At 43.5% G+C, this 13,557-nt stretch overlaps 1 protein-coding gene across 3 annotated transcripts in view; it reads left to right on the top strand.

Annotated features, from left to right (window-relative positions):
* Window positions 1–291: 291 nt before the first annotated feature.
* The window catches only part of srgap2 (SLIT-ROBO Rho GTPase activating protein 2), a 68,801-nt gene continuing 55,535 nt past the window's right edge, over window positions 292–13,557 (top strand). The window contains exon 1 of one of the 3 annotated variants that reach the window (XM_015050248.1): window positions 292–974. In XM_015050248.1, coding sequence (XP_014905734.1) covers window positions 908–974 — 67 coding nt within the window. In that variant the 5' untranslated portion in view covers window positions 292–907. The remainder of the gene's footprint in view (window positions 975–13,557) is intronic. The other 2 variants (XM_015050231.1, XM_015050223.1) reach the window with 2 other exon arrangements.

The following is a 13,557-nucleotide window of genomic DNA, read 5'->3' as shown; positions in this document are numbered from 1 at the left end:
GAAAACTGATTGTTCCAGTACCTCAAATTTCCTTGGTTTGATATTAAAATTAGCCTGAGAATCTGGAACGTTTGTTGAAGTGTAACAACAACGCACAAACAATAAAAAAAATCTGAAAGGGTAGCATAGCTTTTCACTGCTCTGGGAACCAAAGAAAAATAATCTGGCGGTTAACTTAAAAAAAAAAAAAAAAAAAAAAAAAAAAAAAAAAAAAAAAAAAAAACTCTTTAGACTGTATTTCATCGTGAAGGTAAGTCGTTGCTCGCTTTGCCTGTGTGAGTTCTACCCATGTGTGCATGCAGGCATCCATGCTTGTCCTGCGCAGTAGAGCTGACCAACACTCCATCACCACTTTGGTTTCCTGCCTCTTTCTCTCTCGCTTCAGGAGGAGGAGGAGGAAGAAGAACAGATCAGTTGAGTTTAGACAGGCGGGCGGGCACCAACGCGAGAGTTCTTCGCCATCAGGGGAAGTTTTAGAAGAGCTTACTTATGAACTCTATGTGTTAGGTTTTATTATTTTTTTAGTTGTTTTTTTTTTTTTTCCTTTTATGAAGGGAATGAATCTTTTTCCACTTGAAGTTTTTTTCACCACAACCGGTTTTGAGGAGGCGGTGAGGCAGGAGCAGCAGCAGCAGCAGCAGCAGCCGCGCCAAACTCACAATGCGCCCTGAGTGAGCCGAGGCAGGGAGACAATACAGACCGGAGCTGCCATCTCTCCACCCGGGATCTCCCCGTTTTTGGGCTTTTTTTTTTAAGTTCTTCTCTCTTCTGAACGTTGTTCCAGAAAGGCTTTTCTTTTTTTTTTGTTTTTTTTTTTTGTTGCTGTTGTTGCTTCTACCCACAGCCGGTTAAGCGAGCGGTTCAGAGTGGGGGGAAAACAAGTGGGATCTGATCTCCAAACTCAGCCATGACGTCTCCGGCGAAATTCCGAAAGGACAAGGAGATCGTGGCCGAATATGAAACTCAAGTTAAAGGTACAACTTTTTAATAATAATAAAAAAAATGCATTTCGCTGCACAAAGTGAAGCAATGTCGCGTCAACCTCCCTCCGCTTCCTTACTATAATATTTCCTTTGGATCGGCGTGTTATTTTCTCCCTCTACCTCTGTGTCTGCGCCCTCACCTATCACTCCTGCTCCTTTTTAATTGCGCCGACCCTTTGCGAAAAACGAATTTGTCGCCAGGCAGACGTATCAGATGTCTACTATTTAATTAATCGGAGTCATTTAAAGGGTAATTATGATGTCTCCAAGCGTGTGATCGCATGGGTAAGAGGCAGCGCATAGATGGCTAACAAAGGCAGGGGGAGGAAGAAAAAAAAAAACGCGCAGAAATCAGAGGTGTAGTCCAGATGTGGCCTCAGCGGTCTGTTATAGGGAGAGAGAGAGAGAAAAAGCATATGCAAAGGTGATGTGTAGTAGAAACAGGAGGAGGAGGGTGGAGGGGGGGGGGGGTTCAACACAAGCTGGGGTGTAGGGCGTTTTCTTTCCCTCGCTGCATGTCTCCTGCTTGTCTGCCTCGCTATTCTGCATTATGCTCCTCGTTTATGAGTTAAACACACATTGCAATTAAAAAATGGGAGGCATGCTCATTGATTACAGCTCATCTACAGGTTAGGCTGGTAAAAAAAAGAAAAAAGAAAAAAAAAAAGAAAAGGAAAAATCAGATTGTACTGATTGGGTTCTGTTGTGGCTTGGTCTATGAGAGTTAAAGTGACTGCTTATCTGATCTGTGAGGTTTATGTGGTTCATACCTCAAGCTGCAGAAAAAAAAGGAAAAAGAAAATCAGGGGTGGCTGGTAGGGGGAAGAGGGGATGAAGACAGGATATGATCCTCCCATGTGAACAGCCTGTGTACTCCAAGCTCTGCCACCGCTGGTGCTAGATCACTTGATAAGATGGGCCATCATCATCACCACTTCTCACCTCCATTTAGGACCGGTCTGATCCCTTCTTCCTACTTGCACTGTCACCCTCAGGCGCTCCCCTGTCTCCTCAGAAAGAAGCTGTTTTCCACGATCAACTTGTTTTGCCAGGGCTGGATTAGTCAGCCGCAAGGGGAAGAGGCATAAATTATGCCGTTGGACTGGAATTTCTTGTGTTAAAGTACACAAATTGAAAGGAAAACACGAGGTGAGCGTTTAGGTGTGGAGCCTTGGAACACCGTTTTCCTTTGGAAAAGGCTCACGTCTTCAGAAGATAGACGCGCAGCTCTCAGACGACTCAGACCGATGACAAGAAAGGGAAACTCGATGATCATCGGTTCTGATTGTAAAGGATTGCAAACTGGGCTTCGTTTGGATTGCAAGTGACTAATAACACTGATAAACGAGCAGGGTCTTCTAAATCTTTGACTAATAAAATCTGAAAAGTGTGGGTTGCCTCCTTTACTCTCATGACCCCTAGACCCTAGATCGACTTGTTTTTCAAGCTCAGTTTAAGACGGCTGTTCTGGGATGACCTCAGAAGGTCTGTATCGGAGTTATGGAGACGTCTGAGTGTGAGCTGTGTCCTTGGAAGAATTTCCATCTGTGTCGGTGCAAAGTTGACGGATAGATGCTCAAACAGACTCCCATCAGTGCAAGGTGGTCCCATGGAGTCAAATACAAAGTCGTGTTAAAATTTTCAGTCTTTTTTCTTGTAAAAACATTGGAGAACCATTATGTAAAGTTAAATAAAATATATAGATTTTTTTTTTTTTTTTTTTTTTACTTTAAAGTGACAAAGTGGCAAAACACGCTGAGGAGTGGCCTGCATGTTTCCCCACATTGGTTATTTGCTTCGTTGTCTAAGCTATCCGTGCTAGCATAGGTTGCTAGTTTACAGGCGTTTCCTGTAAACTGAACAAGGCCGTAGGAGAATCTTAGCTGCAGTGACTCACGTCACTGTTAACCTGCTTCCTCTCTGCCTGTTTGAAAACTCTTGTGAAGTCGCCACCACTGTACCATCAGTGTTTGTGTCTTAATCTCCCTCTGGACAGCTGTTTAAGCTGGGCAGTCGGCGCGAAGGCTTTCTTTATCGTCACCGCGTTGTGACGGCTGCCCGCCACACATGTCACACTGTGGACTTAATGTTTGTCCATCGACCCACTGCATCGATTCCTACAGTCGTTTACTCCACTGCTCCCCCGGTGACCAGCTGCACTGCTGCTCTGCCTCCACTATAACACTGCACATTTTTTACACATTTGAACTTATGGAAAGGTAAACCTGCATATCCGCATAGTTGCTTTTTTTTTTTTTTTATGTGCTCTACGTGTGTTGATTTGTCTGCTGATAATGCGTGCAGTCTGTCTGGATGCAGGGGCAGTTTGTCATGCTGTTTATGGTTGTGTAACCGAGGGGATACCTTTCTGAAAAGAAAATGCTTTGCTGCAGCAACACACTGCAGCATCGCGGGGGAAAATAAATGCAAGTCCTTCTGTGGATTCCAGATAAGCTTGCCGCAGAAGTAGCAGCACAAGTATGCACCGGTCCTCACAAATAGCTTTCGCATTGCAAATTGACCACCTAATGAATCTACTTAGCCTGACTATTTAAGAGTTATGCTGTAGCTGTTACCTCTTCAGCCTGGTAGTGTTTATATTGCCCACTATCACACTTTACTGCACTATATATGTCCAGAATGGTTTCAGTTAAGAGTGAAGTCACTTCGGTCTGCCATTCCTATTCGGTTTTCACTGCTTCTTTTTTTAGATTTTCTTCTAGTTTTCACTTCCTTGTCTGTGCTTTACGTAAAAAAAAAAAAGAAAAAAAAAAGAAATACCCATAAATCCAGATAAGACAGTGTTGGCTCTAACAGATATTGTTCTGTTGCAGACTGACTGAAGAATGTTGCCATTAATGCGTTCGTGCACATTGATGCTTTGGTGCCCTCATCCCTCTCTGAATCTACTGTACTTCACACAGATGGAGTGCTGATATGGGATTCTGGCTGAGGAGAGGAATGTTCCTACTTGCTTAGGAACAGGGTGTGTTTGTTAGTGTATGCGTATGAATGTGTGTGTGTGTGTGTGTGTGTGCGCGCATTTAAAGGGACACAAATAGGTAAAAGGAAAAAAATTGCAGAATACAGAGGGGAAAAAAGAAACAGACATGGCAAGAACGGCAGCGAGAGGGAACGAGGGGATCTCTCAAACAGGGGATAAAATACAGACGACCTGTTAGAAACGCGGCCGGAACAGTTAAGGAGTGTGGCTTTTGTTTTGTCCGGTATTAGGGATTTTACATTTGAGTTCATCTTTTTGAAGCATAAAAAGAAACTGATTTTTTTTATTTTTTTTTATTTTTTATTATTATTTTCAAAAATAACAAAAAAATTGTGAGGTACTTGTGTTCAGCCCTTCCGAGTCACTTTGTTAAACCCTGAGCCACTGGACTCGCTGGCTTTTGAGGTATTCCTCCAACGGCTTTAACCAAAAACAATTTTTAACCCGATAGCTGAAACTCAGTCCAACTGGACGGTGAGTGTATGTGTGGACATACATTTCCAAGTCTCCCTCACAAATGACCAATTGGATTTGGCTCTGGACTTTCACTGAGCCATTCGAACTGATAAATATGCCTTGACCTAAAACATTTCACTGTTGCTCCGGCTTGCTTGTTTGAAGATTGTTGTCCTGCTGGAAAACGAATCTCCGCCCCGGTGTGGAATCTGTTGTAGCCTCTCACTGGTTTTCTTCCAGAATTGCTCTGCGTTTGGCTCCATCTACCTTCCCAGTAACTTAATTGCTGAAGAAAAGCATCCCCCGCAGCATGATGCAGCCGCCACCCTTTTTTTTGTTAGGATTTAGGATGCTTTCTCCATCTGTACATGTTGGTTTTCTTGCTTGCGTTGCAAAAACATATTGCGCCTTCTCCCACATGTTGGTTGTCTCCTTCACATGGTTCGTAGCAAACGGGAAACAGGACTTTTCATGGCCTTCTTTCAGCAGTGACTGTCTTGTTTCCACTCCTTCATAAAGGCCAGGCTGGTGGAGTGGACGGGTCACAGTCACCATGTGTCCAGATTGTCCCACCTGAGCTGTGGACATCTGCAGCTCAACCAGAGTCGCCATGGAAATGGTTTGTGCACTGATGTTATTTTTTCAAATCTCTGAGGTCTTTACACTGAGATTGGATCACACACAAGTGGATGTCATTCACTCATTAAGAGACTTTGGAGGGCAGTTTGTCGTGTTTTGGTGAATGACATCAGAATAACTTGAGATGGTTCAATGCTTGCCGTCCATTGAACATTTTGGAAATACTTTATTTGAAGCGGTGTGCATAAGACTGTCATGACACTGTCATGAACATGACATAGCATCTGTTACGAGCATGAAGGAGTCTTCATGAATGTTTATGACTGCTGTCATGAAGTGTAAATAATGACACTTTTAAAGCAAAGTTGTAATGAAACTTCCATTAAAAGTGTCATCATTTACTGAATGACACTTCATGACAACAATCATAAACATTCATAAAGATTCCTTCATGTTCATAACAGATGCTATGTCATGTTTATGACAGTGACATGCCAGTCTTATGCACACCGCTTCAAATAAAGTGCAACCAAGATTTAAAAAAATAAAAAATCAGCATTTTCCCTTCCACTTCACAACCTCTGTGTTGCTCTGTCCGATTAAAATTCCTAATGTAATATACTGAAGTTTATTTTCACTGCAAATTCAGGGATGGAGTAGATTTGTTTAGGGATTAGAGCCTGAACAGTGCGTCTGCCTGCGTGTTCGTTACTCCATGCTGACAAGGCAGCTGTGGAAACGTATGATTTAGGATAAAAGACTGCTTTCACTGCCACACAATGGGAGAGAAGTGGTGACACAGAGCGGGTCTGTGGATCTGTGTCTTCGTCTCATTGAAGCCTCGTGCTTGGGCCATACGTTGAGGCGACAGCTGTAATTTATTAAACCAAACAACGGTGGAAAAAGACGTACACGACGGCTCCGCGTCGGATGCGTGTGGCTGAAAACGCGCAGCGGATTCGGATCGTGTTCAAATCGAGGCGATTCAGAGGGTCAGCCGTAAAACGCGTAGCATTTACTTCCTGTAGCCCCGCGCAAGTGCGCTGATTGAAACTGCTGACATAGCTCAAAATAATCAGACAGGAAGGAAGGATGTTTGTGTAAAACGGGAACACACATGGATCATACAGAAGTGTGCGAAGCTTCCTGTTTAGACCCACGGCTTTGTGTTTGGCCAAAGGAATCAGCTGCCTCTCACATAACACACACACACACACATACATGCACACACACACATAAAGCTGCAGGACTTTGTGGTCTGTGAGGCTTATTTTGAACCTGCAGTTACCATTCTTGCACCCTAAAATAAAAAGCAATAGAATGAGACAGACAGCCTCCTCCATCCGTGGTGTGGCAAAAGAACAGTAGTCCAAACCAGGTGTCCCTGGCTGTAGGATGTGTGTGTGTGTCTGTGTGTGTGTGCTGTGTCAGCACTTGACCAGGCGCTTATTGATTTCCTGCTTCCTCCGACTGTTTGCTTTCTTATTCTTTGCTGCTCGATATGAAAATTTACTGCCGCACCTGAGAGAAAACACGCAGCAGCACTACATCTGCTCGCTCTGTAAGTGCTGAGGTGGCCTCCTGCAGTGGACTCACTAACGTGTGTGTGTGTGTGTGTGTGTGTGTGTGTGTGTTGAGCTAAACTCTGGTTGAACAGGTCAACTTTTGTGCAACGTCACTCAAACAGGCACAAAAACTCAAATTAGTTCATGTAAGGCACAAAGTCGCTCACAGCCGCACTCGGCCCTGCGGGCTTGCTGGATTTGTTGTTACCTGCTGCGGCATTTAATTTAATTTAATTTAATTTTTTGCATAATGTCAACTGTCGCATTCCTCTGAGACAGTTGGTTTATGTGAGATGACAAAGTGGTGGTGCAGAAGAAGTTGCTACATGCCTGTGTTTGTGTTTGCGGGCTCCACGGTTGGGACGTTACACCGTCTTCTCAAATGATTTTTGTTTCGAGGTGTGAGGGATGTCATTTATTAAACTATTTGGATGTTTGTAAAAGGTGAAAACTGAATTTGGAAAAATTGAAGATCAACTCTCATGAGTCCCTCTATAATTCAGCAGCAGCCAGGACAACAGACCACGATTTCCAATCAGCCGTGGCATCGTCGTCAGGGCTGCCAATCATCTAAAAAAAAAAAAAACTTCATTCCTCATTTCTACAGTTTATTTCATTCGACATTCGGTCAAAATTCACGCCATATTGTCCTCCTTTCTTCCCCACTGTGTTTTCCTCCGTGGTGTTTGTCAGTTGTCGTGAAATATGACCCTCGTCCTCCTATGACAACCCTAAAACCTATAATCTGCAACCCTTGATTACAGTATACGCCTCACGTATCGTGCGTGTGTGCATGCCTCACCCTCTCCTGCTGGACACCGACTCAAAAACAAGCTGGGACGTTTGGGTGTCACCGAGTGTGTGCCGGTGGACAGCAGCACTTTTAACAGGACAGAGATCCATATGAAACCCAGCAGGGCGGAGACAAGGCCTGGCCACATCCTCTGTGAGACAATCAAATAGGCTGTAAATAAACAGAGAAGGAAAGGAGAGAACATACAACAGAAGAAAGGTTGTATAATTCTCCCGAGGGGCGCCAAAGGAAACAGGTTGTGTTTGAACAGCCTTCGTGCTGGACGGAGAGCAGGAGGAGACATAGCGAGGGGCTCTCACCAAAGGAGGAAAAAGGGCAGGGAAAAAAAAAAAAAGGAGTGGAAAGAGGAGGTGGATCTGGAAAACACGTGAAAGGAAGCCAGGATAGATTTTAAAGATGCTCAGAACCGCCTCTTAACACTCCTTGTGTATGTGTTGCTCTTCTAGCAGCCGAATCTGCGTCTCTTCCTCTCTGCTTCCCCCTCCATCAGCATTTTCTCCCGGCGCCGATAGTTTGGTTGCCAGGGTTACCGAATTGCCCCATATATTTTTTTTTATTTTTTTTTTTTCTGGGTTTGGTAGAAGCAGAAGGGAAAAATGAAAAAGAACGATGTAGATTCGACTCCCCTGCAGGCAGAGCCTGGTTAATCAGGTTAGCACCAAGGTTTGAAGCCGTTTGCAGACCTTTGTTTTTAAAGGTTTGTTTTCCCTCATTTGTGGTTTAAACTCTTATTTACGTTCATACCTTAATTTCTGCTAGATGCCAGTGCTGTTGTCCTTCTTTGTCCCCTTATTTTTGAGAAAATAGGAATGAGAGATGAATCAAGTCATTATTATTATTTTTTTTCTGTATCCAAGATTTGGTCGTGTCTGATGTTTGCTTCACTCAAAAAAGTAAAAAAGGGTTTGTTTGTTTTTTTCATCCAGTCTATTGATGCGTTACAGACCATGTGTGGTGGGAGTTCTGAGTTTTCATTTATTCAATGAACAAGAAGGAAAAACACATTTTTTTTAGAATTTAACCCGCCAATGTTTGGTAGATTTATTTGTTCAACTTTAACAGAAAGATAATAATAATAATAATAATAATAATAATAATAATAATAATAATAATAATATTAAACTCCTGCAGCTGTTTCCCCGGTTTAAGTCGCCGATCCAAACTAATATTATCTGAAGCTCGATAGATTTCTGGGAGCCTGGTGTTGCATTTTGAACCCTGTAAATAATTAGCAGAGAGAAAACAGGATGTTCTGGGACCGAGGGGAGAATCTGGCTTTTGCGACAGGTTTCTCTCTGTTGGAACAGAGCAGTCGCAGCACACTGGCCCTCTCTATCCAAGTTCACACCTCTCCTAATGCTGTTTTAATGAAGCCATTCATCACCTCTTCTCAGCTGAATCCGCATCACTTTTCACATACACACACAGACTCACACACACACACACACACACACCAAGCTTCCTGCTTTTTCTTTCTTCTATATGTGCGAGTGTGAGAACGCTGTGTTTCTCCCCACGGCCCCCTCGCTCGTTGCCATGTTGATGCACCAGTTCTATTTTAGTTTCTCCCAGATTTTGGAGCGGCTCTGGTAGGGGTTGGTCCCACTTCGCCCTCCCAAGTATTTTTCCTGAAACAGGCTGATTTAAAACGCTGAGTCCTACCTTTTGCTTTTAAACCCGGCCGTTATACGGGAGTGCTGCAGTTTCGCTTCCCACGGTCAGCACGCATGCGCTCGTTATCCGCAGTAGGATGATTGAAAAAACATGCCGCACATTCCCTTCCAACGACCATCCCCTGGTCTGTGATCCTTAAAACAGAGAGAGCTAAGCGTCTGTGTCTTTTCCCAGATCCTGCTTTTGCATCATCTGTTGTTATGGACGCATGGTTTTTTGCATCTAGATTAAAGTGTGTCTTAAGCTTTTCTTTTTAAAAAGACAAAAAAAAAAAAAACACATTACTGCACTCATGCAACCGCCAGAAATCATTTCAAATCAGAGTCAAGGGTTAAAAGATTGATTATTACTGGAAATATTTATCGCAGGCCTGTCGGTTTGGTACGTATGAATATAAAACCTGAACGCATGCAGAGTGTTGATATGGGAGCTAAATGTGAAATGCAATGTTCTGTATATTTTTATACATATCGTAGCGACTCCCAGTGATCGCTGAACTCTAAATTTGGGAATATCAAGGCTTCTCCTGCAGCTACAGTGGGACTAACACGAGATAAAGACTGTTCGACTCGAGCTTCAAGCCTCGACTCCAAGTCAGGTCCAGAGTTGGAGTGGAAGTCAAATATAAAGTGTTTTTATGATTTCAATGTTATTCTAACTTGTGCCACCATTTGGACCAATAATAGACAGCGATCTAGTTGCTTTTACTTCAAAACAGAACAGCAACAATCAGCCTGATTTGAGTCGGGTTCGTCACTTCTTGGCTTTTGAAATTTACTTCAAACATGTTTCTTGTTCAGATTGCAATATTTTGCTAAGCTTATTGTTTATCTTCATATCATGAAGATTACTGTAAACTTTATCAAATGTGCTCAAGATTAACTCTGTCTGGGGTGCGCCTGTTAAAAAAGACGCAGCTTATGGGAACATTTTTGTTACTATCATGTTATTTTGCATAAAGCGATGCTATTGCAGTCTACACCTGAAACAACAAGCACACAGAGACAGAAGCCATTCAGGTTTGGTGAGTTTCTGTTAAGTTCAAATGAAAAAGTGGCTGCAGTTTTATGCTTAAAATGAGCAAAAACAAAACTTGCTCGAAGGCGGTTTAAACACAAAGCACCCACACCGTTTTCCAATTAAAGCAGTTTATGCTTTCGGGTGTGGCTGTTTTATCTCTCAAGTTTCTAAATTGATTTATGTATTTGTTTTGGAACCAACATGCCAATGTGGCCCGGTGCCACGGTGCCGGGTTTTTGACGGTGCCTTAAACTGCAGTTTACCTGCAGCCTGCTGCGTTCTCCAGCTGTCGGGTTGCGCAGGCGGGGAGAACCGTACCCGAGGCCTGTTATTTACCTCGCTGCAGGAGCCTGTGAGGCGGTGCAGGCTCTCGGAGTGCCTCTCGCTGAGAATGGCCAGAGGTGCGGCGGCACGAAGAGCAGGCTCTCTCCTGCTCCTCTCTCATGCATGTGTGAAGCGTGTCCCGAGGCTGTTGGGAGATGTGCTAAACTAGCCGTCCACAAACAGGAGGGAAAGAGAGCGGATGATTGTTGTGCTGATGCCTTTCACGCAGTCAGGGCTTTGGTGCAATGACATCATGGTGGATATGGTATAGAAGTACACACAGACTTGAACGAAAGCCCTGCAATAAAAGATAATTATGAATCTTTGGGGATTTTTATTTTTTCTTTACTGTTACCAGTTGAGACAGAGGCATGCTGAATGAGTAGATGCATATCCACATACCACTGAGATTGGAGTTTTGGCATGCTAAGCGTGAGGACGATTGGGGTGAAGTATGATTGGTTGAAAAATAGTTGTACACATTGATAGAAGGCTTTTTGTTCAAGACTCTTGGTGGAGTCTTCTCATCTCCGGAGTCTGTGTTAGCTTTTAAGAGGGGCAGCATGACCTAATAAATGAATCGCTAACAACTAAAAGCTGTTTCACTTGCATCACAAACATTTTTTTTTTTTGCACATGTCCTGAATGGGGTATTTTGCACAAATGGTGGAACAACAACTTGCTGCTTCAAGAACTTTATTTTTTTTTTATCCGCCGTCATCGGTGGCCGCGCTTACTAGCCTGAACATTCACGGCAGAGGCTCTGTTGGGAGGGGAACTAGCCGTAGCGCTACAGCGAGCAAGAAGGAGGGCGTGAGCAGCAGGTACACGAGGGTGATTGGTAACACTAAGACCCTCCTCCTTTCTCTGATTGGTTGTTTCTGACGGGGAGTGGCGTATCTCTGCAGATGGCAGCAGGAGTAAAGGGAGGAGGCAAAGGAGCTCAAATTTTCACCGATGATGTGTCTCACATTATGCTGCTAGGATGTAGTGGCAGTTTTAACAATTATTTTAAAAAACGGTGTGTTTTTTTTTTCTTTTTTACTGCTGCTTTAAATCCCAAGATTACAATAGGTATAAAGTAATTCGAACAGTCAGTATGTTTTTTTTTTTGTTTTTTTAGTTGTTTCTGATAAGGCTGAACAATTCACACCAGTGATTTACAGAGGAGTCTTTACCTTCGGAGTGCCTCTCTTTCAGCGTTTAGCCCACAGAAGTGCATAAAGACCATGTGCCTGCCTGCGCTGTGGGATACCCCTCTCAGGTTACTCCCTTCGCCCACCCCCTTCCCCTCCCTTCGCTCTTCTTCTCCTCCCCCGGCAGACTCCCGACTCCGTCCATGTGCTTCAAATAGAGTGGAAACGTGAACATCCCACCCCTTATACATGCACACACACATGCTCATTCCTGTTGTTCAGTGGCCCATTTAGCACAGGGGGTTACAGTGTGGCGGGTGGGTTATTTCCATTACAGATAATACACTTTATGGTCCGTTACATCTAATGGAAAAAAAAAAAAAAAGGGGGACGTTTACTTCTGTCTGGACCTGTTCTGAGCTGAAGATCAAGAGTTTTTTTTATTTTTTTTCGCAGAAATAAGAAAAAAGACAACTCCCTCGTGTCAGAGGGGGTGAAGATTTTCACTAAGTGAAGAATAAAGAGTTGAAGGGGGGGGGGGGGGGGGAGGGGGCTTAGCACAAAGACCCCCTCCCATCAATCACTCCGTCACATTTGTGGCATAGCTGTTTGACACAAGCATGTTCTTGTGACCCTCATCACTCTTTTTTTTTTCTTCTTTTCTCAGAATCTCTTCTCTCTCTCACTGCCCCTCTGTGCATTTTCTTTCTGTTCGAGGCAGAGTTGCGTGTTAAAGGTTGCTGCCCGTGACACATCTGCATATACACACACAGGCATTGTCTCTGTGTGCAAAGGTTGCAGTGGGAGGCAGCGGGCAAAGTGACTGGAGAGTGAGAAGAGCTCTTGTTGTAAGCCGGTGGTGTTCCCTATCAGGAATCCGTTCTGGAATGCTGGATTTCATAGCATGAACATAAAGCGTTGGGAATCACTGTGGCCCCAGTTTGATTGCTGAATTTATGGCGTCGTCTTGTTAAGGAACTGAACGGAAGCTATGTGACATATGGTAGGTTTCAAGGAAATCACAGTTTATTTCAGGCTGGTGCATCAAACACGTCTCCTTTACACATCATCACAGCAATATCCATCCTTACTTTATCTAACATGGTTGTCCCTAGTGGGAGGTGGGGGGGGGTCGTGAGGGGTGCTGGTGGCTATCTGCAAATTTGGCAGGATTGCCGGCGCTCCGTTTGCTCTGGAAGGGTTAAAGTTAAGCCAAAATATATCCAGATTTATTTTTACCCACTTGTTTCTTAGGATTGGAAGTCGTGTTGGAGTTTTAAAGTGGCCTAATCAGAGTCCTGACCTGAGCTAAAGATTAGGGTGCTGGCAAAGAGCAGTTCCAACCTCTAAGACTTGGAGATAATCAACAGACATTATTATTATTATTATTATTATTATTATTATTATTGTGGTAATCCCAATGAAGGCTTTTTAAGTAATTACTGAGAAGAGTATAAAATACTTTTTGGCACTTTCTAATGAAATGTCAGTATAAACAGTCAAATAGCTTCTTTCAAAAGTTGTGCTCCTTTTACATTCTTTACATTATTATGTTTTGAGAGCCAAATATCAGAAAAATCCTCACTGGTTAAATCGAGCAGTTTGACTTTATTGAACGTAGTGTAATAAAAGAATTAACAAAAGTTATATGCAAACAAAATACATTTCAAACAAAGGCAAACAAACCAAAAGAAGAACAGCAGTAAAGGTTATTTACACGTTCAGTGACAATCATTTACATTTTAACATAGGTGAATAAATTTGGGCTTAACTGTAAGTTGAGATGAAATTTCAAGGTGTGGATACAAATATGAAGTAACGTGATGTTATCTAATGAAACTGTTTAAATAAGTTCGACTGGCTCTGCTGGTTTTGGATGGGAACACAGCTGTTGCACCTCCACACATCATGCTAACACTTACTGCCCATTGTTTTCTGCCCCCCCCCCCCCCCCCCCCCCCCCCCCCCCCCCCCCCCCCCCCCCCCCCCCCCCCACCCCCCA

The sequence above is a fragment of the Poecilia latipinna genome, unplaced genomic scaffold (assembly GCF_001443285.1).
Source record: "Poecilia latipinna isolate Pla-1442-1.1 unplaced genomic scaffold, P_latipinna-1.0 Scaffold48, whole genome shotgun sequence".
NCBI lineage: Eukaryota > Metazoa > Chordata > Actinopteri > Cyprinodontiformes > Poeciliidae > Poecilia > Poecilia latipinna.
The sequence above is the reverse complement of the archived record's forward strand: the minus strand, read 5'-3'. Positions and strand labels throughout refer to the sequence as shown.